The sequence below is a fragment of the Sardina pilchardus genome, chromosome 20 (genome assembly GCF_963854185.1).
Source record: "Sardina pilchardus chromosome 20, fSarPil1.1, whole genome shotgun sequence".
In the NCBI taxonomy this organism is placed as follows: Eukaryota; Metazoa; Chordata; class Actinopteri; order Clupeiformes; family Clupeidae; genus Sardina; species Sardina pilchardus.
In genome coordinates, this window is record NC_085013.1 from 30,178,505 (window position 1) to 30,206,211 (window position 27,707).

General features: G+C 40.9%; 1 protein-coding gene and 1 pseudogene across 2 annotated transcripts; both read left to right on the plus strand.

The window, feature by feature from the left end:
* The first annotated feature begins 3,981 nt into the window (after positions 1 to 3,981).
* Positions 3,982 to 16,710, plus strand: LOC134067130 (uncharacterized; annotated as a pseudogene).
* A 3,419-nt stretch (positions 16,711 to 20,129) lies between these two features.
* On the plus strand, positions 20,130 to 26,836 carry LOC134067246 (procathepsin L-like). 2 transcript variants are annotated; one of them, XR_009936489.1, is made up of 11 exons: positions 20,130 to 20,302; positions 20,471 to 20,571; positions 21,271 to 21,288; positions 21,368 to 21,492; positions 21,776 to 21,973; positions 22,126 to 22,317; positions 24,854 to 25,019; positions 25,220 to 25,325; positions 25,999 to 26,100; positions 26,204 to 26,254; positions 26,517 to 26,836. XR_009936489.1 is itself a non-coding variant. In XM_062522404.1 (10 exons), the coding sequence occupies exons 2-9, from the start codon at positions 20,472 to 20,474 to the stop codon at positions 26,096 to 26,098; spliced, it is 1,005 nt and encodes a 334-aa protein (XP_062378388.1). In that variant the 5' UTR covers positions 20,131 to 20,302; position 20,471; the 3' UTR covers positions 26,099 to 26,100; positions 26,517 to 26,836. The 2 variants fall into 2 exon arrangements, 1 of the variants encoding a protein (XP_062378388.1); XM_062522404.1 differs by lacking the exon at positions 26,204 to 26,254 and having other exon boundaries at positions 20,131 to 20,302.
* The last annotated feature ends 871 nt before the right edge of the window (positions 26,837 to 27,707 follow it).

Here is a 27,707-nt window from a genome sequence, read left to right on the forward strand (position 1 = left end):
AGTTACAGGAAAAGTTGACAAGCATCAATTTATTTTTGTGGAGAGAATGTGGCGGTCATATTGTCTACTGCTATGCGGTGCATCTAGTTTAAATAGTTATAATTATTAAAATGTAAAGTTTATATTATAGAGCAAGTGAAGCAAAAGTAGCACATCCGCACAACAGATCCAAAGGGCTAATGTGGAGCTGCTTAGGGAGTTTAATCGCTGCAGATCCAAAGGGCTAATGTGAAGCTGCTCAGGGAGTTTAATCACTGCAGATCCAAAGGGCTAATGTGAAGCTGCTCAGGGAGTTTGGTTTAATCGCTGCACCTACACCTGCTGGCGGCCATTACATGAACACATTGCAGCTAGTGGCTCATCGGTGAGATGGCGTTATAGTGTCTGTTGGTGTGGTGCCGTCTTATTGCTTTCACCAGCAGGTCTGCACTTTTACTTTTGGTCCCTAAGTTTACCTGATAGGCCAAGCTGTGAGTCAAGAGGGGAACTTGAAATTCAATAAAACTCTGATGACTTCAGTGACTTTCATGTACAAAATCAAAATATGAGTGACTCTAGACCTAACCTGCAGAGTTTTTGCACTTATACCCCATGAGAAGAATATCAGCAAAGTTATTGTGCGTGTACAAAAACATGAGAAACCATGGTGAAGCACATACTTCAATCACATTTTCATTATCACTATCATAAGCACTTTATAATGTCTCCAGCTAACACTCGGTCTCTGAACTGAAAGTGGAGCTGCTATAGTTAGCGTAAACTCGTCTGGCTCTCCACCCGCCGCAGGGTTTTGACCCACAACATCCTGGCTGACCTACCGCATGGGCATGAACCAGTTCTCCGGCATGGTAGCCATTGGGGATCAATAACGTATCTATCTGTTTGTCTATCTGTCAGTCTGTCTGTCTCAGTTTTCAAGAGGCAAAACTGCTGTTTTATTTTGAGTGAAAAATTAGCCTGACGTTTTCATACTCAACATTCTAGTCAGAATTGGAGTCTAATGCTGCTCCATTGGCCTGTGATTATGGGGCGTGTTTCAACCGAACCAGGGAGAAAATGCCTCTTCACTCAATTGGATAGACCTACAACCAATCAGTGCAGCATAAGCACTTCTTGGTGACGTTGTTGATTACGTTACTGTTGATCGTCTGTCCATCATCATATAAAGCCTGCCCTGACAATTTGGTTGGTTCAAACAGCTCTGGTTTGAGTACTGTATCCATCCATGGCTAGGACATGAGTCACGCCAAACATGACTAATTTCTCATTTTGGTCCATATGTACTGTAGTTTATGGCCCATGTGCCAGCCTTGATAAGGGATGGGATTCAGATTAAGTGATACAGAGCTGAGCATGTTATTCCATGCAGTGAAAACAGTATGAAGGTCAGTGGTTTAACCAAATGTCTCCATTAGCCATTGGACAGGGTCAATGTGAAGATTTTGAAGCTTCAAACCTGCTAATACCATTCTCTTCTTCTGGTCTGAAACATCGATTTGTAGGCAAAACCCTATAGGGGTCTGATGAAAAAAAAAAAAAAAAAAAAGCTAATTTAAAAAGAAAAGTGATGGATTTAGAGGGTTTTGTATCTGTGCTCTTCATATGTTCACTAACAATTATGTAAAAAGCCAAAAATACACATCAACATGAAAAGGAATACACACAGCTACTGTATACCATCAGGGGAATAATGTAAGGCAACTATCCGTGATGCATACTATCAGCCATACCATCAGGGAATAATGTACTGTAGTCTACAAAAATCCCTGATGCATCTATCAAACCATTTTCAAATATTTACAAAATGCCTGGCTTAGTGGGACCGTGGTGGGAATGTCTGCCATCGTAATGAACCCAGATGGTTCCATGTTCAACATTGAGAGTTTATTCCTCAACACAATCGAAGGCCATATAAATGTAAAAGCATAACCTCCAGCAAATATTGTGTGTTGTCCTGATTTTGACCAGTTTGTCCTCACTATTACACACAATTTGTCCTCCTTTTCAGAGTCTGGTCGGTGGTCACACTATTTCTGCCACTTTACAATATAGAACACGTGTAGTCTCCACTTCCCCTTTTGAACACACACATGATGCCTATTAAACGGTCCTTTTAGAGTATCGCTGCACAGAACCGCTTGTGGCAGCTGGTGGTTCTATCTGCACCCGAGACGTGCATATCTTACAGTATGCAATTGTCTTTCCAGTCACACCAAGTATCACATTGTGTAATGCTACTAACGTTAAAAAGCAGCTGAAGCTGATGTTTTAAGTGCCAGCACCACCACTCCCTCCCCCCAACTCCGCCCAATAGGAACAGGCCTATTAAGCAGAATTTGTGGTTTGTCCTCATTTTGCCAAATGTATCCTCACTCTTAGACATATGTGTCCTGTCTGTCTGGTTTGTAGTCACCCAATTTCTGCTAACTTATAGTATACCTGTAGCCTCCACTTTTATTGTATGTGCGTGTGTTCAATAAAAATAGTTATCAACAATTTCAAACAAGATCTTCAATTTAGATCCACAAACTCGTATATCCATAGTGCTGCTTGGGTGTAGATAATCAAAAAGTATACCTCCGCTGCTCATCAGTTTGGAGATCCAAAAATGTTTAAGCTGGTAGTGAGTCTGAGGCACTCGAAAAGGTATTGTTTTATAAAAAGCCTTTATTAAATTTGGCTATCCATTAAAAATCTGCCAACACGTTTCAGCCACAAATGGCCTTGTGGCTGAAACATGTTGGCCCCGTTTGATTCAAAATGGCGAATTTCGCCGAAAGGTGAGGAGTTTGCATGCCTGTCATGGTCTTTTGCTTTGTGTGTTAAGCTGAGGTGGAAACTCGGGAGATCAAGGCTACATCAAGATGTCCAGTAACCAGTTTGGCATATAGTCTCGTTCGCCATTTACCATGAAGGCTAACTCTGAATTATTGATGAAATCACGTAATTGTCACACTCTAATGCATTTCAGGGGGCTGATGACCTCTATAAACATCATAGTAACAATATAGTTATCCCTCTTACCTGCTTAGAGATACACCACATTTTATTTTGTCTCACCATAGGCTACTTGGTCGTGTGACTACTCGTGTAACTGTATTTTAATAGGGAACACATGGCGGTGTTTGGTCGCTTCTAACTTCATCTCTGTTTGGATCCTAATGAATGAACTGGGCTAACTAAGTGCTATCAAAGTAGTGCCGCGCACCAGAGCCAGTGAGTGCACGCATTGAAACGTGAGAGGTATGTATCAACTCTATTAGTTAAGGGGAAAAAAAACGGTGAAGTGTTCCTTTAAGCTGGCCAGGCTGTTTTTTTTTCAGCAGGGTTGATTGGAACTGTTTATAAAAATGCTCAAATAAAAATAAATGTGGTCTGATGGATTTAGAGGGTTTTGCATCTGAACTCTTCATATGTTCACTGACAATTCTGTAAAAAGTCCAAAACACATCAACATGAAAAGCAATACACACAGCTATACCATCAGGGTATAATGTAGTCTAAGGCAACTATTCCTGATGCATGCTATCAGCCATACCATCAGGGAATAATGTAGTCTATACAGTACGCCTGGCTTACAGTAGGTGGGAATGTCTGGCGTCTTAATGAACCCAGATGGCTCCTGCCTTTTATTCTTCCATCTTCTCTCTCCCTTCCATGTTCAACGTTGAGAGTTTATTCCTCAACACAATCAAAGGCCATATAAATGTAAAAGCATAACCTCCAGCAAATATTGTGTGTTGTCCTGATTTTGACCAGTTTGTCCTCACTATTACACACAATTTGTCCTCCTTTTTAGAGTCTGGTCGGTGGTCACACTATTTCTGCCACTTTATAGAACACGTGTAGTCTCCACTTCCCCTTTTGAACACACATGAAGCCTGTTAAACGGTCCTTTTAGAGTATCGCTGCACAAAACCGCTTGTGGCGGCTGGTGGGGTCCACCTGCACCTGAGACGTGCATATCTTGTGGGTTCCAGCATGAAGCTGTTGATCCTTGCAGCTGCCTCTCTGGCGGTGGTGAGCTGTGCCAGCCTCTCTCTGGAGGACCTGGAGTTCCACGCATGGAAACTCAAGTTTGGTGAGGGACTGTGTTTGCTACATACTATATATCAGCACAAAATACCATTCATAGTAAGATTACAACATTCTGTATAATACTGGTATGTAAGTATGTATACACAGAGGCAGTATAAAACATATTAAATGGTGGCATATTAATAGTTATCTGTATTATCTAATTGTGTAACCAGGTAAGGTGTACCGGACCCCTGAGGAGGAGGCCCGGCGCAAAGACATCTGGCTCTCCACCCGCCTCAGGGTTCTGACCCACAACATCCTGGCTGACCAGGGCATCAAGACCTACCGCATGGGCATCAACCACTTCTCCGACATGGTAGGATGGTCTATCTATCTTTAAAAAGTAACACACGTACTGTAAATAGCAGGATTATTCCCAAAGTGATTGCCGAAGCTTACCAAATGTCATTTTGCAGTCCACTTCTCAATTTTATACCTGAATTGTAGAATTCAATTTCACTTTCGACTCAATTTCAAGTTACCATTTTCTTTTGTGCAATGACCTTTTTGAGCACAATATACATGTAGAGGATGTGAATCAGAATAAAAGAGGGCAAAGGACAGGAAAGGAAAGGGGTATGTGCAATATACAATATGTTGAATTTAGAAAAGTTGGAAATGGGTTCCAGATGTCCTCAAACACTGCTAATTGGCTATTTTTTTTTTTTTTAATGAATATTACTTTTTCCCTTTGAAATGTATTCTGAACTTAGATTAGTCCTGTGAGTCATGGGACAAGAATTCCTTGATTTCCAGTTCTGGAGGACTAGAAATAGGCAACAGATTTCTGAAGTTGATGGGATGTGAACTTTTGAGATATCGCCAAGGAGACAGAGTGTTGAAGATGGTGGGATTCTGTAGCTCAGGATGGTGTAGTAGATTGTCTCAGTAACTGTGATCCAGAGAGAGCAAACTTTTTTACTTTTTGAAGATGGTTGTCTGTGTGCTACCTAAAATGCATTTTAAAAGATATCTGTGTTGTCCAGACCCATTTTAAACATTTTGCCTTGAGTGATGTGAATCCTGTGAAAGACTTACTATCATATAAGCTGCAGATTCAAGCTAGTGGTCATGGGGAAGGGGCTCTTACAAATGTATTCCCAGAAATCAGGGTTGGGAGAGTAGGCCAGGTCATTTTCCCACTTGGTTGTCGGGAATGTTATTGTGTTATTAAGTTGGAGATAAGTGTAGCTTGGAGGTTAATTTTTGTAAATTATTGATTTTCATACATTTGTCAATTAACTGAGTGAGTTGTAATTTGTTGCTGGTTAAACTTGTTGTATCTTAAATTCTTAATCTAAGTTGATTTGGCTTCACCCAACACCATGTCTGTACAAGTGTGTTGAATGACATGAGTTGGTCATTCTCAAACAGGTGGTGAAGGTGTGTGACTCCCCTTTGCTCCTATATTATGGACACGTAAATAGGTGAGATAAGTGAATAGATTTGTTCTGCACCATGAAGACTGGGTGTGCCAGAGTGGAGTGAACTTGTTCTAGCGATGATGCAGTGATTTGATTGGTTCTCCTTCAGAACTGTAGAGATAGAGATGAGATTTTTTGATTGAGGTGTCCAGGGGTGATTGTTTTTGCATATTTGGATCCATTTCACTAAATACTGTAATTCAGAGCGGTAGATAAAACAGAGTGGCGACACTCCCATAGACCTCCATAGGAAAAAATGGCAGCGCTTTTTCCAGGCTATTTCCTCGTTATGGGGCTTTTGGAACTGTTTACAGCCAATCTCTTGGTCAGTAGTCAATGAGTTAATTGATTACACCTTCCAGCATCAGAAGTACATCCCACCCTCCTGCGATTCAGCCATCCAGCACAGGTTTTTTTGGAACTTTTGATCGTGGCGGCAACATCAAAGAGTGTCGCAACTCTCTCTTTCTATGGCTCTGCTGTAATTGATTTGCAAGGAAGTAAAGTGAAAAGTTTGGTGCCTTGATGCGATTTTGTATTTTGTTGTGTGTATAAAATTGTGTTGTTAATGAATTGTTTTGAACTATTTTGTAATGACCTATAATTTAACAATTGAATAACCCACTCTTCTTTGTCGCTGTTCTTCCTCTAACAGGATGATGAGGAATACCGTGGTCTCCTGGGAGACTTGGCTCCTTCAAATGTCACCGCATCTCCATCTGAGCAGGGCGAGATGTCCCTCAGACACCAGCAGAGAGCAGAGCTGCCTGCAGCTGTAGACTGGAGGAAATCTGGCTGTGTGACGGATGTCAAAGGTCAAGGCTCCTGTGGATCGTGCTGGGCCTTCAGTGCAGTGAGTTATACTGATATGAGAGATCACATGGTGTGTGTATGTGTGTGTGTGTGTGTGTGTGTGTGTGTGTGTGTGTGTTCAAGTCTTCTCTTCTCTATTTCAGACAGGTGCGCTGGAGTCCCACACCTGTATTAAATATGGCTACCTGCCTTCTCTGAGTGAACAGCAGCTGGTAGACTGCTCTGGGTCCTATGGGAACCATGGATGCAATGGAGGCTACAAGGACGAGGCTTTCCAGTATGTCAGGGACAATGGTGGGATAGACACTGAAGCATCTTATCCCTATGAGGGACAGGTATGGACTACTGTAGTTACCAGCTATTAGTTAATAAGTTATTAGCTAATATTTAGTTATTAGCTAATAGTTTCCAACCATTCACTTTAATCATCTGATTCTAATTTTAGCAAAGCAAAGACTTACAGTAGCAAAAAGTTAGCAACCTTAGCAATAACCTAGCAACCCCTATCATAATGCTAGCCTACAGTAGCAACCGCCATAGCAACCAACATGATTATTCTTGCACCAAGCATAGTAACTTCATAGTAAGTTCCCCGTGATGTCACATTGTCGCGTCACAGGTCGGGAATGTTGACTATAGCAAGTGCTTTAGCCTACATTTAGCCATTATTTCCATGAAACTGAAAACTGAACGAGGAGATTTTGTCACTAGACAACACAGAACAGTCCCAAAGCCCATTAGAATGTGGTTTAGCTAGGTATGGCAGTAACGTTTTAGCCACATATTTGTTTATGGTTAGACAAGGCTAGCTAACATTACACTGACACAACGTAACTTTCACGGCCAACATGAAATCCATAACTTTTTGATCAGTTAAAATTTCCAGGTCAACCACAAATAATTCTGCTACTTTTTTATATCATCCGATAGCTAATTTAATGTTGATTTGTTACTCAGCCTCCTTACCACTTCACCGCCATTGACTGTAACTGTAAGAGTTCAACTGTTCAAATTGTAGCCTAACGTTAACTGTAACAGTTCAACATTGCAAGCTCAATGTGTGTGTGAGTTGCTACGGGAACATAGCTGCTATTCATGGGTTTCATCAGGTCCCTTTCCACAGGTGTATACAATCAAGCACCTTGATTATCAATGCAGACTGCATGGTGCTTGATTAATACACCTGTGCAAAGGGACCTGATGAAACCCATGAATAGACACCAATTTTAGGAAAAGGGCTGATGACCGGTCTTCAGCTATTAAAACAAATATCAGGGAGGAAAAATCAGAGGGAGCATGTGCCCTTAAATGGGTATGACGTCACTGCAGTCAACCATTCCTTTAATTAAAAGATAGTTAAAAACTATCTAATTTACTAAACAAATTCACAATCAGAAACCAGCCAGAATCACACCTTGTTGACATAATTTGACAGGATTCATACTGTCGTTTCACACCTTGGGGTATTGGAGCCTATTGCCGTGGATACAAGATGTTGCCGTATGGAGATGAAGGAACTTTAAAGGCATATGTAGCATATGTGGGACCTGTGTCTGTTTCCATGGATGCTGGGCAGAAGTCCTTCAGGCTCTATTCATCTGGTAGGTCATGCCTAGTGCATTCACCTCACAGAGTAGTGTTAGGCCATATCAAACTAAAGTACAACAGATGTCACCGGGTGTGCAGACATTATTGACTTAACTGAATGACTGATGTATTGATTAACCAAATTAATGATTGATGGCTTGATTGATTGATGTCAGGTGTCTACAATGAGCCACAGTGCAGCAATTCTAAGACTAACCATGCCATGTTGGCTGTTGGCTATGGAACTGAAAATGGAAAAGATTACTGGCTGGTGAAGAACAGGTGTGCTTCTTTACTTCTACTACAGTAGTTCTGCAGTTCTTCCCCTATTTCTCTGTACTCCTTTACTTCTACTAGCTCTGCAGTTCTCAGTTTGTTACACTGGTTTACTGGCATGTTAAAGGTGAACTATGAGATCTTGAATGATTTTTAGAGCAATTTCATTTTTGTCTCAAATCATAGCCATCTCCCTTTGATCAGCTTGCTGCCTGCTCCCTGAATGCATTGTGAAAAAATCAGGTCTCTGGAGACAACACAGGGGCTGTAAAACGTCAAACAAACAGTAGGGCACAGGCTGTGTACCAAAACATACTGTAGCAAACCATATTTCACCACAAACACCAACACCCACAACACCAACAAGATGTTTAGGGGAGGGGTTGGGGGTTAGTGAGCATGCACATATGGGTTGAGTGCAGTGAGAAAACATGATTTAGTAGCATGCATGGGAAAGTAGTGTTTTGTTTATTTACGTGGAATGTCAACAGAAGTAACATCATTCAGGATCTCATAGTGCACCTTTAATCCCAACACATTCTCTGCTACTATGATTGTTGCTGGACAAAAGGACTGAAATTATATTTGTTTATTTAGTAAACATTTTAATGTGTTATATATGACTGTGATTAAGTAAGTGTAAAGTGTATGGTGGTAAAGTGTTTTAATGCGTAAGTGTACAGTTTATGGTGGTAAAGTGTTTTGGTGTGTAAGTGTAAAGTTTATGGTGGTAAAGTGTCTTGGTGTGTTGTATGTGAAGCTGGGGTGTCCGCTGGGGAGAACGGGGCTACATCAAGATGGCACGTAACCGGGGAAACCAGTGTGGCATTGCTTGTTTTCCAGTTTATCCTCTGGTCTGAAGGTGAGTTTGTGAAGAGAAAGACAGACTCTAACACAGATATACATTCTAGGCTTCAGAGCTGAATTGGGTTTCTTGCTAATAGAGTATGATGTGTTTTAAAGAATGTTTAAAGAGTTGTTTTCTGTTTCAAGACTTATTGATGTGAAATAGGATAATGACCTGTTTAAAGATTTAAAGGATTCCCTTTGAGATATTTTAGTTTTATGCATGATGTTCTATGTATGATATCAGATGGTATTTGGCAAACTATGATGTTTCATCAGTCTCACTCTTCTTCGTTTCTCCCTATAGAGCTCAGCTGTGAGGACTGCTTACATCCTTAAGTGTGAGGATCATTGATCGTTGCCTTGCATTCTTTTTGACGTTCCACAGTTTTGATGTTTGTAAACAAATGTCTTGCTTTCCTCTCACCTTTGAAATAAAGACAACTGATGAGCAGCCTGAATGAAAAGAGTGTGTTGTATCCTCTGAATTTTGATCATTGTCAGTGCTTTAACTAAATGTGTGTCATATGTTTCATTTTGGATATTGCAAAAACGATAACACACTCAATTTTACTCAGTCTAGTCCTCGTATTGATTTGACTGAGTTAAGTTATGAGAACCTGTAACACACGGCTACTTAATTCAGTAAATGCTGAATTAACTTATGAGAACCTGTAACACACTACTGGGCCCTATTTTTGTGACGCAGAACCCTGGCGGAAAGCGTATAATCATCACGGCAGAAAGCTTATTCCTATAATAGACTTGAGTTTTTCGAGTTTTTCACCGCTTCTCTTGAGCACCATGCCAAGGGGTGTGGCAATTAATGCCCTAAGGAGGGGTCTGGCACATTACAGTATCTAAAAGCCGCTATCGTACACTAGCTAAAACACATCGCACCACTGACCAAGGGAGCCCAAGGGCATCTATGGTGAGTTCTTATATGTTATTTTAAGAGTGCATTATGCTTCTCTCATCCACAGGAAAACACACACAGGGAAACAATATGTAAATATTCAGAGAACAGTTCCTAATGCACCTCTAGAACCATTTCAGAATGTTTGACATGGAAATCTACAGACATAGTTGGCAATGTACCGAATATTACTCAGAATAAATAAACTAAATGATAAATACTCCCATGCTCTGTACTAAGAGTTTACTGTATCTCCCAATATGGTCAAAGACCTCAAACAGCAGTAGGCCGCCTGGCGCACTTGCTCTCTGATGCGTTGGTAATTGGCAGGGTTCAGAAAGAAGCATGGTTAGCAGAGCAGCTGGGACAAATGAAGCTCTAATTTTGCTCTGGAAACCAGACTGTCTGAACATAAATGTATTGCATTGGAAAAAGAGGTATTATTAAATAGTTATAATTATAGAAATAGTTTATATTACAGAAGAATTGAAGTAAAACCATGCCATTCAGACTGTCTGAACACAAATATATTGCATTAGAGAAAGAGTTATTATCTAAATAGTTATAAAGTTTATACTATAGAACAAGTGAAGTAATAGTAGCACAATCCCACAACAGATTCAAAGGGCTAATGTGAAGCTGCTCAGGGAGGTTAATCGCTGCAGATCCAAAGGGCTAATGTGAAGCTGCTCAGGGAGTTTGGTTTAATCACTGCAGAGCTACACCTGCTGGTGGCCATTACATGAACACATTGCTGCTAGTGGCTCATCAGTGAGATGGCGGCCATTACATGAACACATTGCTGCTATGTGGCTCATCTGTGAGATGGCGGCCATTACATGAACACATTGCTGATAGTGGCTCATCAGTGAGATGGTGTTATAGTGTCTGTTGGTGGCGTCTTATTGCTTTCACCAGCAGGTCTGCACTTTTACTTTCGGTCCCTAAGTTCACCTGATAGGCCAGTGAGTCAAGAGGGGAACTTGAAATTCAATAAAACTCTGATGACTTCAGTGACTTTCATGTACAAAATCAAAATATGAGTGACTCTAAACCTAACCTACAGAGTTTTTGCACTTATACCCCATGAGAAGAATAGCAGCAAAGTGTGTGTACAAAAACATGAGAAACCATGGTGAAGCACATACTTAAATCACATTTTCATTATCATTTTGTCACCTCAAACACTTTCTCCTCTTGCTAAAAAGAGGAGGGATGAAGAGCATGTAGAAGAGCTTGGCTGTAGTATCATTGAGGTTAGTGTTTCTCATACTGAAATTACTGCAAGTAAGCACTTTCCCAATAGCTCCAGCTAACGCTCGGTCTGTGAATTGTGTATGTGTGTGTGTGTGTGTGTGTGTGTGTGTCGCTCTGTTTGAAATGACTGAGGGTAAGCACTTTCTTAATGTCTCCAGCTAACACTCGGTCTCTGAACTGAAAGTGGAGCTGCTATAGTTATGATACTGTAAACAGTATAAATATCAGGCACTGGACACTGCGCTGTTTCACTCCAGATGGTATTGGACAGACCAGACCAAGTAAGCTGCATATATTGCGCACACACACACACACACACATAATGTAAACTTTAGCTATGCATTATTCAGGACAAGGATCAAACGTTGAGCAAGGTCTCTCTCACTCACCTGTAGTCCCTATAGTGTACAGTACTCCAGCATGAAGCTGTTGATCATGGCAGCTGCTTCTCTGGCGGTGGTGAGCTGTGCCAGCCTCTCTCTGGAGGACCTGGAGTTCAACGCATGGAAACTCAAGTTTGGTGAGATGGCTGATGTTATGATTGGAGTTTACTGACATGTGTGTTTCTGTGTTATTGTGCATTACTCCTGGTGTCAGCAGCGTTTACATGGATTGGGTTCTTTGTATTTGAATGTACTGTATACTCAAAAAAACTCATTCATGGTTAGCCTGGCATAATGATGTGTCTGCATCATTTCTCCACAGAAAAATCGTACAACTCGTTTGAGGAGGAGCTCCAGCGTAAACTCGTCTGGCTCTCCACCCGCCGCAGTGTTCTGGCCCACAACATCCTGGCTGACCAGGGCATCAAGACCTACCGCATGGGCATGAACCAGTTCTCCGACATGGTAGCCATATTCCCCCTGACCAAAGACAAATCATGATTGCATAGTTAATGATCTATAATCAATGTACATCAAGATGGGACAGTTTTAACTCTGCGTATGTTATTCATTTATTCATCAATTTTCCTCCTCGACAGAACAACCAAGAATACAATCAGGCTGTCCTCTTGTCTCACTTCAATCGCTCCAATGCCGATGCCAATGCCAATGCCAATGCCAATGCAAATGCCCAGGCATCATACCAGAAAGTGGCGTTTGCCTCCAAAAAGCAAGGGGGCGATGCTGAGCTGCCTGACTCAGTGGACTGGAGGCAGAAGGGCTGTGTGATGAGGGTGAAAGACCAGCACCAGTGTGGATCCTGTTGGGCTTTTGGTGCAGTAAGTTGAAAGTGGAAGAGTGTGGTGTTTGTTTGAGTGTGTGTGTAGTGTCTAGTGTGTATGTGTGAGTGTCTGTATATTCTATGTGTGTATTTGTGTGTGTGTGTATCCTCTGAGCGTCTCCAGATTGCTGTGTTGGAGTCTCACACCTGCATTGAGCACAGCTACCTGTCGTGTGTGTGTGTGTGTGTCTCCAGATTGCTGTGTTGGAGTCTCACACCTGCATTGAGCACAGCTACCTGTCGTGTGTGTGTGTGTGTGTCTCCAGATTGCTGTGTTGGAGTCCCACACCTGCATTGAGCACGGCTACCTGCTGTGTGTGTGTGTGTGTGTGTGTGTCTCTCCAGATTGCTGTGTTGGAGGCCCACACCTGTATTGAGCACGGCTACCTGCCCTCACTGAGCGAGCAGCAGCTGCTGGACTGCTCCCGTTCCTATGGGAACCACGGATGCCACGGAGGTCAGGAGACGGCAGCCTACCAGTATGTCCGTGATAACGGGGGAATAGACACGGACGAGGCCTACCCGTATAGAGCAAAGGTAGTCTACTGTGACACCTACTGGATAAATGTTTAAGTGTTTAAATGTGTTTGGTGTTGTGTTTAGTGATGTGTTTGGTGTTGTGTTAGTGTTGAGTTTGGTGTTGTGTGTTGTGTTTGGTGTTGTGTTTGGTGTTGAGGCTCCGTTCTAGAAGCTTCTATGAGCTGTGCTGTGTTTGGTGTTCAGGCTCAGTTCTAGAAGCTTCTATGAGCTGTGTTGTGTTTGGTGTTGAGGCTCAGTTCTAGAAGCTTCTATGAGCTGTGTTGTGTTTGGTGTTGAGGCTCAGTCAGTTCTAGAAGCTTCTGTGAGCTGTGCTGTTGTGTTCGGTGTGGTTCCAGCCCTGCTCTATCTTACTGTGTCCCCCCAGGATGGAATCTGCCGCTTCAAGCCGTCTGGCGTTGGCGCCCTCTGCCATGGGCATGTGGAACTGCCGTTTGGAGACGAGGAGGCTTTGAAGGAGACGGTGGCGTTTGTGGGTCCTGTGGCTGTGGTCATCGACGCTGGACGGTCCTCCTTCCAGCACTATGTGTCTGGTGAGTCTAGCACATACACGCGGCAATCTGGGTTAAATGCCTATATGGGAATATAGCACCCTCAGGTGGTTTAGACTGAGACTAAAAACCTGCTTGTGCTTTTCAAAGCTCTGCTCACTAGGAGTACGCCACAACAGTTGGGTGAAATACTGACTAATATGCTCTGGAGATGATGTTAATGAGGATTTGTTGTGAAGTTTTAGACCGGGGATGTTTACTTAGAATCTATATACCATGAATGAATGCTGGACTGGTTGGCTGGTTGATTCTTGTATTGTCTTTGATTGATTGATCGATTGATTGATTGATAGATTGGTCGATCGCTTGATTAACTGATTTATTGGTTGGTTTGGTTACTTGTTATTAGGTGTCCACAATGACCCTCACTGCAGCAAGACGATATCCAACCACGTTGTGCTGGTGGTGGGTTACGGAACTGAAGATGGCCAAGACTACTGGCTGGTGAAGAACAGGTAAGCCAGACCATTGGAACTCACCTACAGTATGAAAACTGCAGGCTTTTCAACTTCTTTTAAAAAATGATTATTTTTTTAACATAATGTTCATATTCTCTGTCACTTTGGACAAAAGCATTGACAAAATACCATAACCATATCTGCAGCTTGATATGGCATTGTAGCTCACCTCACCTGTGATAGATTTACGTAATCAACTCTTAAGTGGTGAAGGATATACTGTACGTATGCAAGTGGTGAAGGATATACTGTACGTATGCAACTCTTAAGTGGTGAAGGATATACTGTAGGCCTACGTATGCAAGTGGTGAAGGATATACTGTACGTATGCAACTCTTAAGTGGTGAAAGATATACTGTACGTATGTAAGTGGTGAAGGATATACTGTACGTTTGTAAGTGGTGAAGGATATACTGTACGTATGCAACTCTTAAGTGGTGAAGTATATACTGTACGTATGCAAGTGGTGAAGGATATACTGTACGTATGCAACTCTTAAGTGGTGAAGGATATACTGTACGTATGCAAGTGGTGAAGGATATACTGTACGTATGCAACTCTTAAGTGGTGAAAGATATACTGTACGTATGTAAGTGGTGAAGGATATACTGTACGTTTGTAAGTGGTGAAGGATATACTGTACGTATGCAACTCTTAAGTGGTGAAGTATATACTGTACGTATGCAAGTGGTGAAGGATATACTGCACGTATGCAAGAGGTGAAGGATATACTGTACGTATGCAAGAGGTGAAGGATGGGTGATTCTATAATTTAGGGTACACTGCATGTCCACTGATGTTAAATATACTTATACAATCAAATTTCTTCAAACAAATAACATTTTGTTTGTATACTTGCTTCATGAAATAACATCACATAGACAATATGTGAGATATATTCTTCATTTTGCTTAAAATGTGTCATTATAGCCCTAAATGTACAGTTTTGTCCATGTCCGATTTCAATGTGAGAACGTTGAGGGTCCAAAAACATCCATTAAAACCATTGAAATAAATACATTATTTGTGCAATCTTTTTCAAAAGTCTTAATATTAAAGGAAAATAATAGTTTAAAATGTAAATTATGTATTTAAATACTTAAAATAATATAATTTATTCATGTCCACAAAATGTTGGTCAACTATGTTACAAACAAAACCTCCCCCGGTAACTCAAAAATGGTTTGTCCCAAGACCATGTGACCAGCACCTTGTGATGTCATTTTCCTCTGCGGTGGTCATTTCAAACACACCATGGCGTGTCTCCTCTCAGTTTTTTGAATATTTGATGTAGAAAAGCATATTGTCAACGCCCGTATTATTAACCATCAACTATGTTATGTACATTATCATGACTAAAAAAGTTTTATTCATTATAATTCCATTTTGTGTTGAATTCTTCCATTAACCTGCTCTAAAAAATGACATGTGGTTAGCTAGGCTAGGTCCACCATTTCTGTTATGGGGAAGAAATATGGAAATTGTCAACTAAGTTACGGTCAACTAAGTTACGGTCAGCTCTATTTTTCAACTAAGTTACACCGGAGCTCAACTATCTGTCAACTAAGTTACATCAGTGATCTATGGAATATTGTGATAATTAATTGTTTCTATGTCATTTATATCGACTGGACCTTTAAATATACACACATTTTATGTAGATATATTATTTTACTTAACTCATTTCAGATTTTTGAATACAAAAAGGATGATTTTACGTCACAAGTCTTTGTGAAATTAAAGTTTTGTTAGTGTGCATTTCAATGTATTCTCTGTGGAATTATGTATATTGTATAATAATTTAGCATTTAAAATAAGAGGTTTTCACCAAAAGGAACTTTGGTAATTAAATTCTGTCTCATGAATAAAATGTTGTCCATGGTTAAGAATACTGTATGTCCAGTCAACTAAGTTATAATGTCAACCGTGTGATTTTCATTGTCACCTAGGTTACACTTTGATTTTTAAAGTTAAAACAGCCAATATTGATGTTTCTTACATTTTTAAGCATTCTACTTATTTGAATAGGTTGGACTTTACTATAACATATTTTTTAATGATGAAAGATAGCTTAAATGGAGATTTATGATGAAAAATATCCTCGTCCATAAGGACGGTTATACATGCATTGCATATTCATCTTTTAAAAAAGGTTGGTTCTAAAAATAATTTAAAATAACTATTGTATGTGTAGCAGAAATAGACTCAAGAGCCTTCTAAATTGCATTTCATTTCAAGTGCAAGACTGAATTTAATGTTTTTTGTAACACCCTGTTTGTCCGTAACATAGTTGACCAACTCTCAAGTAAAAACCTGTTTTTTATTTAAAAAACTCAAAAACAGTTAATGTTTAAGCTCTGCAGATAACAGATATGTAACACTGAATTAATATACTATATTGAGACATTTAATGTTCCACTGAGAAAGGACAGCGCTATTTTGCTTTTTTGCTGACATGGAATGTACCCTGAATTAGAGAATGACCCGGATATACTGTACGTATGCAACTCTTAAGTGGTGAAGGATATACTGTACGTATGCAAGAGGTGAAGGATATACTGTACGTATGCAAGTGGTGAAGGATATACTGTACGTATGCAGCGATTTCCCTCTCTGTGTGCAGCTGGGGTGCCCACTGGGGAGATGAAGGCTACATCAAGTTATCCAGGAACCAGAACAACCAGTGTGGCGTCGCCTCCTATGCAACTTACCCGCAAGTCTGAAGAGCAACCCATGCATGAGACAGGATGAGTTACTGTACATCACACCAGGAGGAGTTACTGTACATCACACCAGGATGAGACTTTCATCACATATTCTGGCACTGTTTCAGCTTTTCATCAGCTTCATGTAATTTCTGAGGTTTCCGACAACACAGGCTCTCAGATGGTGCTTTTGTTTTCTAGGCAACAAGAGGGGAAAGTGTGAAATAGCAAACGGCTTGACATTTTCCATCATCAAGTGTGTCAAACTTTGTGTCTTTGCATAGTCCGTTAAATGTGGTAGTGAACATTGCAGCTACAGTGTGTAGTAATCAAGGAGATGAATTACCGCTCTAGAATCTTTGCTTTTTACTGACAACATAGAGTATAAAGAAATTGGAACTCATACATAATTCTGCTGCTAGGCTTTTAAATAAAACCAAGAAGAGAGAGCACATCACCCCTGTGTTAGCTGAACTGCATTGGCTCCCTGTTTCTTTAGAATTGGTTTTAAGGTTGTGTTAATTACTTACAAGGTTCTGAATGGTATAGCACGTTCATATACATCTGAGCTTATCAACCACAAAGGAAACTTAGATCTTCTAATGTGAATCTTTTGATTGTACTCAAAGTGCTCCTCAAACACAGTGGGGAAGCTGCTTCTATCCATGATGCACCAAAGCTATGGAACACCCTGCCTCTGTACTGTTCATCAAACATTTAGTTAACTCATCTTATTTAGTAGACTACTTTCTCTGACTGATTCTGTTCTGCTACTGTGTTACGTGTTCTTTTCTATATTCTTTTCTATGTTCTTTGTTTCTATGTTGTTGTCTATATTTGTGATATGTTGCTGATTAGATCATTAATGGCCACAGCAGCGAAGAGGGATGACTGATTCTTTTGATTATTGTGTTACATGTTCCAAACGTAAAGCACTTTCAGCTGCATTCTCTGCATGAAAGGTGCTATACAAATAAAGCTTATTATTATTATTATTATTAGCCTATTATTATTAAAGTTTAACTCTGTCAAAAATGGACCCCAGGTTGTTTTTCTGCATGAAAACACATCAAATAAGCAGTGGAGATAGATAGATAGATCGATAGATAGTTAGATAGATACTTTATTGATCTCCAAGGGGGAAATTCGAGGACTGTTTGTTGAGAGAATCTATCTTCCAACCCCAAAACTGAGGCTAAACTTACACCACAGCACTGAGAATCCATCATCTTCCAACCCCAAAACCGGAGCTAATCTAACACCACAGCACTGAGAAGAAAGTTGCTGAAGATTAATTTACATATTAATGCATTAATTTGTGTGTGTGTGTGTGTGTGTGTGTGTGTATGTGTGTGTGAGTGGGAGGGGGGGAGGGGGGGGCTGATAGCATTCTGTGGGGACTGATGTTGCCCAAGACCTGTAGCACCAAAGAAGCGTAAGGCCTCTCTATCCCCTCCCCCTCCCCGTTCAGAGGGATCTCTTAAGCAGCTTCAACAAATGACCACAACGAAAGGAGTAAAGGTTCTTGCTCCATGCTCAGCTTTGAGTTTATTCCCCAATACAGACAAAAGGCCTACCACCACAGGAGGCCCCGTGTGTAAGCTCTCTGCACAGCATCAATGACGAGGTTCAGAAGCAAGAATGGTCATGAGAAACTGGGACACATTGAACTAAACCCAACTTGTCTTTTTGAAACAGTCATCCAGAGGTTAGCTGTCAGTGCAGCAGTGACGGAATAATGTGCAACATCAGAGGTTTCCTCTCCACTCCGCCAATAATAGAATAGAATAGAATAGCATAGAATATATACTAATGTGCAACATCAGAGATTTCCTCTTATCAGTGTGGTGCAGCAGCGCCGGAATAATAGAATAGAATAGAATAGAATAGAATAGAATAGAATAGAATAGAATAGAATAGAATATACCAGAGCCATATATGGCTCTGGAATATACTAATGTGCAACATCAGAGGCTTCCTCTTCACTCTCAGTGTGGTGTATGTTGGGATACTGATCGTCCTGTAAGGAGGTTCATTTCCTAAATAAAGAACGGCAAATTATACATATTACTTCCTCTATTTCTAACCCAGATTATATCATACAAGCATTTATTCCCCATACAAAATTGCATGCATCAACAGTGGCCTATCGTGTGTGTGTGTGTGTGTGTGTGTGTGTGTGTGTGTGTGTGTGTGTGTGTGTGTGTGTGTGTATATGTGTGTGTGTGTGTGTGTGTGTGTGTGTGTGTGTGTGTGTGTGTGCGCTCAAATACAGTCTTAAGGGTGTGTGTGGAACTTTCAGATTTCCATTTCTTTATTGGTCATGCTTACCATTGACTAGACATAATGGCTTACTAGTTGTCTCATACAGTATATACACACTATCATTATATGACATTGGGACCATAAACCTTCACAAGCTGTACTAACTCTGAATACTGAAAATGAAACAGTGCACCACCACTGAATTGCTCCAGAATATCAACAATAATCACTAATCATAGCTAAAAACAATAATCAATCCATCAATTAGGGATTGATTTAAAGATGGATTGATTGATTGATTAATGATTAAACAACTGTATGCAGATTGTGGTAGTTATCCTACAATAGATTTGTGCTTCTGGACTGCAGATATAGCCTAGTTTTACCAAACCCTTTCACCTTGTGAGAAGTGACTTTTATCTCAGTTAAAGAAAATGAACTTAGATACAGGCAGGCAGGGCCAGACTACTTCGGATATGCCGTCCTAGATAGATCCTCTTCTTACAATGTGCATAATAGTTGAGTGAGTAGGATTTAAGGTCATATATGGCATATCCTTTAGGAGACATCCCACCCACTTCTTAAAAGTATTAGGTAAAACCCCTCTACTTTCCCCATGTCAGAAATATATGAATCAATCTATCCACTCTATCTATTTTTTTCAAAGCAATGTGTGCTTCTTTATTAGATCCATTCCACTTGCTGTATTTAGAAAACAAACAAATCAATGAAGTCCTAGTATGCCCTGAACTTCACTTCAAACATGCACCCCGGCAGATTCTGACACACGCACAACACAAAAACAGCACAAACATACTCCAGTATCGACAATTAAGCTACTCTATCAAGTAAGTTAGTGCATCACATTATATTTGATAACTTTGGGCCATAATGGACTTAAGGATGCTTGTGGAGCACGTTGGGTACAATTAAAAGATTAGCTTTAGAAAATCTAAGTTTCCTTTGTGGTTGATAAACTCAGAGATATATGAAGGTGCTATTTTATCTTCGTTAATTCCAGGAAACCAATAAATGCTGACATTATCAATCTGAATGTCATAAAAGAGAAATTGGACATTTGCTTATATTAGCCTACATCAGCTAGATCTCAAACAAATTGAGAAGTAAAGCAGGAACTTGCAGTCATGTGCATAAGGCTGATTCAGGAGAAGGTACTTAGAGGTTAATAGAGTGGGAAATCCTGTCAGGGTATAAGAGTGTCGTCTGCATAACTAAGGCTGATTCAGGAGAAGGCCGATAATAGAGTGGGGAAATCCTTCTGTCAGGGTATAAGAGTGTCGTCTGTCAAACTGCTTCTCAATTGGAGGTCATCTATTGGAGCTGTTAAGACATTCTCAAGCAGGTGAAAATGCTTCAAACTCTTTCTGACCATCTTTATTGCTCTCACCCTTTCAAACACACACACAGACACACAGATACACACACACACACACACACACACACACACCAGCTCTACTTAACAATATAAATGGGCTCCTAATTGACCATGTTTTGTTGTTATTTCTTCCAGCATGAAGCTGTTGATCATGGCAGCTGCCTCTCTGGCAGTGGTGAGCTGTGCCAGCCTCTCTCTGGAGGACCTGGAGTTCCACGCATGGAAACTCAAGTTTGGTGAGGGGGTGTCTTTGTTTGCTACATACAGTACTGTATGTCAACACAAAATGCCATTCATTGTAAGATTCCAACATTCTGTATAATACTGGGAGGTACATGTATGTAATAACAGAGGCAGTTTAAAACAGTATAAAATGGTGGCATATTACTGTAATAGTTATATCTGCAGAGTGCAAATTCCCTCACCATAATAGGGGGGTAGCGCTCATATTTCAAATTATGGGGGCACTGTGGGGTACACATTAAAGCAACACTAAAGAATTTTTCGTACATTAAAATAATGTTTCCAAAATGATTTCAGCGGTTCATCAACTCATAACAGGGTGAACGGCACTTCTGCTTTCACTTCGCGGCCCTCTCGGCTATAACCGCACTATGTAACTTTACGAGGTGGGGTGGTGTATCTGTAGTTTGATGAAATGAGACATCAGAAACTACAAATTGAAGAAATTGAAGTCATTCTCTATCTCCATTGCCTCTAGCGCCATGGTGGGTAAAAATGGTACGGTCCACAATATAGTGTCTGAAATTGCTTTACATTAAAATATTACAGTGAAAATAGCAGTTGACTTGTACTGTAACTGTAATGACATTTTTTCACAATACCATAAGAATGATCTGACCCCCCAAAACTGAAATTTCTGTCCCCCTGTAATTCGACCTATGGTTATCTGTATTAACTAATTGTGTAACCAGGTAAGGTGTACCGGACCCCTGAGGAGGACTCACAGTAACAAATGCAGAGTTGTCATCTTTTTGGCTGTTTGGTCTTCAGGTAAATCCTACAGGAGCTCTGAGGAGGAGGCCCGGCGCAAAGACATCTGGCTCTCCACCCGCCGCAGGGTTCTGACCCACAACATCTTGGCTGACCAGGGCATCAAGACCTACCGCACGGGCATCAACCACTTCTCCGACATGGTACTGTAGGACAGATGATCTGTTTCTACAAAAAATAACACAGCTAAATTGCAGGATTACTCCCAAAGTGACCGTAGATGCCTACCATATATCTTACTATTTTGCCGTCTACTTCCTTAGAAGTTTAAAAGTCCTTAGAGGTTTCAGAAATCAGGATGCATCCATTTTCACTTCAAAACTGATTTTATAAATTAGCAAATCATTTCTGTAATCACTCTTTCTTTAATTCCACAATTTACTTACCGGTACTCACGCTTCTTCGTCGCTGTTCTTCCTCTAACAGGATGATGAGGAATACCGTGGTCTCCTGGGAGACTTGGCTCTTTCAAATGTCACCGCATCTCCACCTGAGCAGGGCGATATGTCCCTCAGACCCCAGCAGGGGGCAGAGCTGCCTGCAGCTGTAGACTGGAGGAAATCTGGCTGTGTGACGGGTGTCAAAGATCAAGGCTCCTGTGGATCTTGCTGGGCCTTCAGTGTAGTGAGTGATATGTGAGATCACATGGTGTGTGTGTGTGTGTGTGTGTGTGTGTGTGTGTGTGTGTATAGTATGTGTGTGTGTGTGTGTGTGTGTGTGTTTGTGTGTGTGTGTGTGTGTGTGTCTATGCTCAAGCTTTCTCTTCTCTTTTTAAGACAGGTGCACTGGAGTCTCACACCTGCATATATAAGGGAGGCCTGCCCTCTCTGAGTGAACAGCAGCTGGTGGACTGCTCCAGGTCCTATGGGAATGAGGGCTGCAATGGAGGCTACAAGCACAAGGCTTTCCAGTACGTCAGTGACAACGGTGGCATAGACACTGAAGCATCTTATCCCTATGAGGGACAGGTACAGTGCAGTGGGACTAGTTTTGAAATCACTGTATGGATTAGATATCTAAATATAAATCGCATTGTGGTAACATGAGAGTGGCTTATGCATATATGTGTATGCTTCACAGAATGGCTTATGCATATGTGCTACACAGAATGGCTTATGCATACTGTATGTGTAGGCTATGCTTCACAGAAAGGTTGACAGACTTGTTATGTGAGGTCCAGCAAGACCTTCGGGGCTATATGCAAAAAAAACAAACACTTATCAAATACAATAAACAATAAACAATATGTAACACCTATTAACCTGATTGAACAAGATGATAGATTCGGAAGCACAGTGATATATCTAAGCTATATATTCGTCAGATATTTGGTTAAACTAGAAATGTGCATGTCCGAGTGTAACCTGCGTTGGGTGGAACCACCGCGGTCCAGCCCTGCACACGCCCGGACTCGAACCCGCGAGACAGCAGCACCTCAGATCGGGAGTCGAGCGCGCTAACAATCCAGCTAAAAGCCCAGGCTACTAGCTTTCATGCCAGCAGCGCTCTTGAAGTGTCGGGGAGTGAGGTTTACTAACGTTCCACAGCATAGCTAACCAGCTAGCACCCGTTACACTCACCCCCCTAAACCTCACTCCCGATCCGGGTCACGGCACCAATGTAACCTGCGTTGTGTGGAACCACCGCGGTCCAGCCCTGCACACGCCCGGACTCGAACCCGCGAGACAGCAGCACCTCAGATCGGGAGTCGAGCGCGCTAACAATCCAGCTAAAAGCCCAGGCTACTAGCTTTCATGCCAGCAGCGCTCTTGAAGTGTCGGGGAGTGAGGTTTACTAACATTCCACAGCATAGCTAACCAGCTAGCACCCGTTACACTAGGACCTGCAAGAGTGGGCTTACAAAAAATGCTAACTATGCTAACAATGCTAACTAAGCTAACAATGCTAACCAGGTTGATTAGCTAACTTAGCTGATGATTTCTAGCATTTATGCTAAAAATGCTAACCATGCTAACTAAGCTAACAATGCTTACCAGGTTGATTAGCTAACAGCTAATGACTTGTATTATGTCAACAATGCTTAAAAAACACAGGCTGAAAAAAAATACCAAAAAAATAATTTCCCCATTCATTTCAACCGAAAAACGGGAATACCGGAAAAAAGACAACTGGCAGCCATCCGACATTAACAAGCAACCTACACCGGATTGGGCCTGATTTTTTAGTGTTAGAACCGCGTTGATAGCTCAAATGCTCTAGGAGAAGAGGGTATCCGCCGTTCATTCCGACATAGACGTCCAATTGTCGTAGTGGAGGCATGTCTCTTCAAGGGAAAAAGTCCCACCACTCCGACATTTTTTTTTTTCATGGTCGCAGTGGCGGTATTTAACTTTTTTTTCAAACAACGTGCCATTCCGACATGAGGTCATTAATAGGCTATTAATGGTATAACTATATCCAATTGTGTAAAATAATAAAGATTCACATTTAAAATGTCATTGTGAAGACTTCTTGATATGGTTATGTGTCTGTTGCGTGCGCGACACGGGGAAGTGAGAGCAGTTCTGTACATGGCAAGTTGTCATTATTCGCAGACTAAGTGGAGCTAAATTAAGTTATTATTTTGCTGTCACTTCGTCTGTTTTATGGCCTAGAAGGTTGTATTTGGTATCTGTGGATAGCTCTAGCTCTCCTCTTTTATCAGACATACAAGCCATATCTTTTTGACCACGGTTTCACGAGTAAATCAAACGAAAGTAGCGGTAGCCGAAACTATATGACATTCTTATTTGTTTGTCACTTCGTCTGTTTGTATAACACAAAAGGATCGATGTGTTTGGTATCGATGGAGAGCTCTGTTTCTCCTCTTTCATTTGATATGCGTGTCATGTCTGTACGATGCCTGGTCCCGGAGTAATTTAAGCGAGAGCAGTGGCTGCGTGGGTGAACGCAGAGCAATATAGACTGTAAATATGATATACTTTGATTTAAATTCATGATTATATTTTATTTTCATACTTGATACAGCCCCGGTTCTGCCCTTTCATGCAATATAGGTCTCATCTCGATGTGACTAATAATCGCGGAGCAATGTAACAGAGAAGAATGGGTGTGTTTTTTGATGCACTTTGCGTCCGTCGGGCTCACAGGGTCCGTTAAATTGACTTGGGAAAAAATAGGATTTGTAAACTGTCGGAATGGGGGTACTAAAATGTGTCGGATTGGCAGCATGTCGAAATAGCAGCATGTCGAAATAGAGGCATGTCTAAATGGAAGCATGTCGTAGTGGTGGCATGTCTGAGTGGCAGCATGTAACCGGAGAAGAGGCGTTCTCAAAAAACGGGCTAGGGAAGAACAATACATGGGCTTGCCTTGCATCAAGCCCACTAGATATGGACTTTTTGACATGTAGTTTATAGACTTGGACACTATTGTAAAGCATCTTTTGGATATTGAGCCAATGTTTATTTTGTTAATAAACAGATGGTAAGAAACTGCTTCCAAATTTCACAATCAAAATCACACCTTTCTGACATTTCACAGGATTCATACTGCCGTTTCACAAAGTCGGGTATTGGAGCCTACTGTCGTGGATACAACAAGTTGCCGTATGGAGATGAAGGAACTTTACAGACGTATTTGGCCAACGTGGGACCTGTGTCCGTTTCTGTTGATGCTGGACACAAATCCTTCCGTCAGTATTCATCTGGTAGGTGATGTCCAGTCAACACACCTCTATTTGTAAACGTAACTAAATATAACTCAAATTAAAATACAATATGCTGCATTTGGAGTGCAGTCATTATTGAGTTAACTGACTGATTTATTGACTAGCTGATTGATTGATTGATTGATTGATTGATTGATTGATTGATTGATTGACTGATGGATGGATTGATTGATTGTCAGGTGTCTACTATGAGTCTGATTGCAGTAGTTCTAAGACTAATCATGCCATGTTGGCTGTGGGCTACGGAACTGAAGATGGCCAGGACTACTGGCTGGTGAAGAACAGGTGTGCTTCCCCTGTGCCTGTTCCTATTCTTCTATTTATCTACTAGTTCTGCAGTTCCTCCCCCGGAACTCTGTAGGCTATTCCTATTCTTCTATATATCTACTCGTTCTGCAGTTCTTCCCCTGTACCTAGGCTATTCCTATTCTTCTATATATCTACTCGATCTGCAGTTCTTCCCCTGTATCTCTGTAGACTATTCCTATTCTTCTATACATCTACTAGTTCTGCAGTTCTCTCTGTTCGCTTCCTCAGTCACATTGGTAAAATACATATTCCACTACCTCTGCTATAGTGAAGTGATTTGCAGTTATACAGTTAACACATTTTGACACCATATAGGACTGTGGTTCAGTGAGTGTACATTTTACGAATTTAATTATAACGTTTGCGAATTTAATTATAACGTTTGTGGTGGTAAAGTGTTTTGGCGTGTAAGTATAAAGTTTGTGGTGGTAAAGTGTTTTGGTGTATTAGTGTAAAGTTTATGGTGGTAAAGTGTTTTGGTGTGTAAGTGTTAAAGTTTATGGTGGTAACGTGTTTTGGTGTGTTTTATGTGAAGCTGGGGTGATAAAGTGTCTTGGTGTGTTTTATGTGAAGCTGGGGTGATAAAGTGTCTTGGTGTGTTGTATGTGAAGCTGGGGTGATAAAGTGTCTTGGTGTGTTGTATGTGAAGCTGGGGTGTCCGCTGGGGAGAACAGGGCTACATCAAGATGGCACGTAACCGGGGCAACCAGTGTGCCATTGCTTGTTTTCCAGTTTATCCTCTGGTCTGAAGGTGAGTTTGTGAAGACTTAGACAACATCCCTAACACAGACATATACATTCTAGGCTTCAGAGCTGAATTGGGTTTCTTGTTAATAGAGTATGATGTGTTTTAGAGAATGTCTAAAGAACTGTCAGAGTTGTTTCCTGTTTCAAGACTGATTGATGTGAGTAGGCTATTGATTCCTTTAAAGGTTTAAAGGGGAACTGGAGAATTACTTGAACTTTTCACTATTGTTTTGTGTCCATATGCTGTCATGTAGTCGTAATTCTTTGTCTTATTATTCATGAACAATCTCAGACACAGGAATTCCCCTTTAGTTGCACAGATGATTCCTGAAGTTCTCTGTATAAATTACAGATCATTTATGCAGGGAGTCTGCAAACTAAGAGGTATTCATGAGTCCCACTCTTGTCTTTCCTGTCTAGGGATCATGTGAGGACTCCGACACTTGAGTGTGCTTGGCTTTCCATTCTTACGTTACATTACATTACATTTAGCCGACACTTTTTGTCAAAAGTGACTTCCATATGTCAACTATATTACATTGTCATTATATTGTCCCCGGAGCAACTTGGGGTTACAGTAAGTGCCTTGCTCAAGGTCACAAATTGGAAGCCAGGAATTGAACCGACAACTTTCAGGCTACTGCACGCTGGTCCAGCTTTATGGGGCAAATAACCATATGTAGTCACTTCCGCACACACTGAAAATTCCCTCCCTCTGCCTCCATTTGGAGTTGTAGAGTCATGTGGTTTTCTCTCAGCCAATTAGGGAAGATCAAGCTATCTTACAAATATTGACATCATAGCATTTGACCAATCAGCAGTGGACTACAGCACCTCAAACACAACCATCTGGCAGAAATCACATATTTTAGGTTTTTGAACCTGGCTCATCCCACAACTATCATAATAGCATCAAAACTAAACATTGTAAGTTGATGTAACTCACACATTATTTGGTTGAATAGTTGTGTTAAAGATTGAGATTGTTGTTATTTGCATAGCATTTTTAAAAATGAGCTTATTGTTTGGCTAAAAACTAAATGCACTATATTTGATCATACGCCCTATTCACATTAGTGGCACAAGTGTCCATTTTTACACATATGCCTGATGTATGTATCTTTTTTAAATATAATTAAATGGCACACAGGTGCTTATTGTTAGTGTGAGACCTAGTACTGTGTGCATTTATTTTAATGACTCAATACTGGTTAGTGATAAAACACAATTATGAGCAAATATAAGTGGTAATTTAGTGATTATAGTTGTATTTCGGTTTTTATACACTGGTACATAGGAGTATAGCATTCATAGTACTAGGCACCTGTGTATGCCATTCATGCCATTTAATTATATTAAAAAGATACATGGTATACGAGTCCATGTACCAAGTTTGGTTTTGATACATGCAGGGGTTGCTGAGATATAAGCTCACTTTCTGTCTGACGGCTTCGCAAAATTGGCAAAAATGGGCAAAATTGGCTGTTACGGGCGAACGGTAAAAGTTCTGAAGAAAAAACTGAAATGGGTTGGTGAGGCATCAGCTGAGGATGCTCTGTGTCAAGTATGGTGTTGATTGGAGATTTTTTTTTCAAATTCACCCTCTGTCCC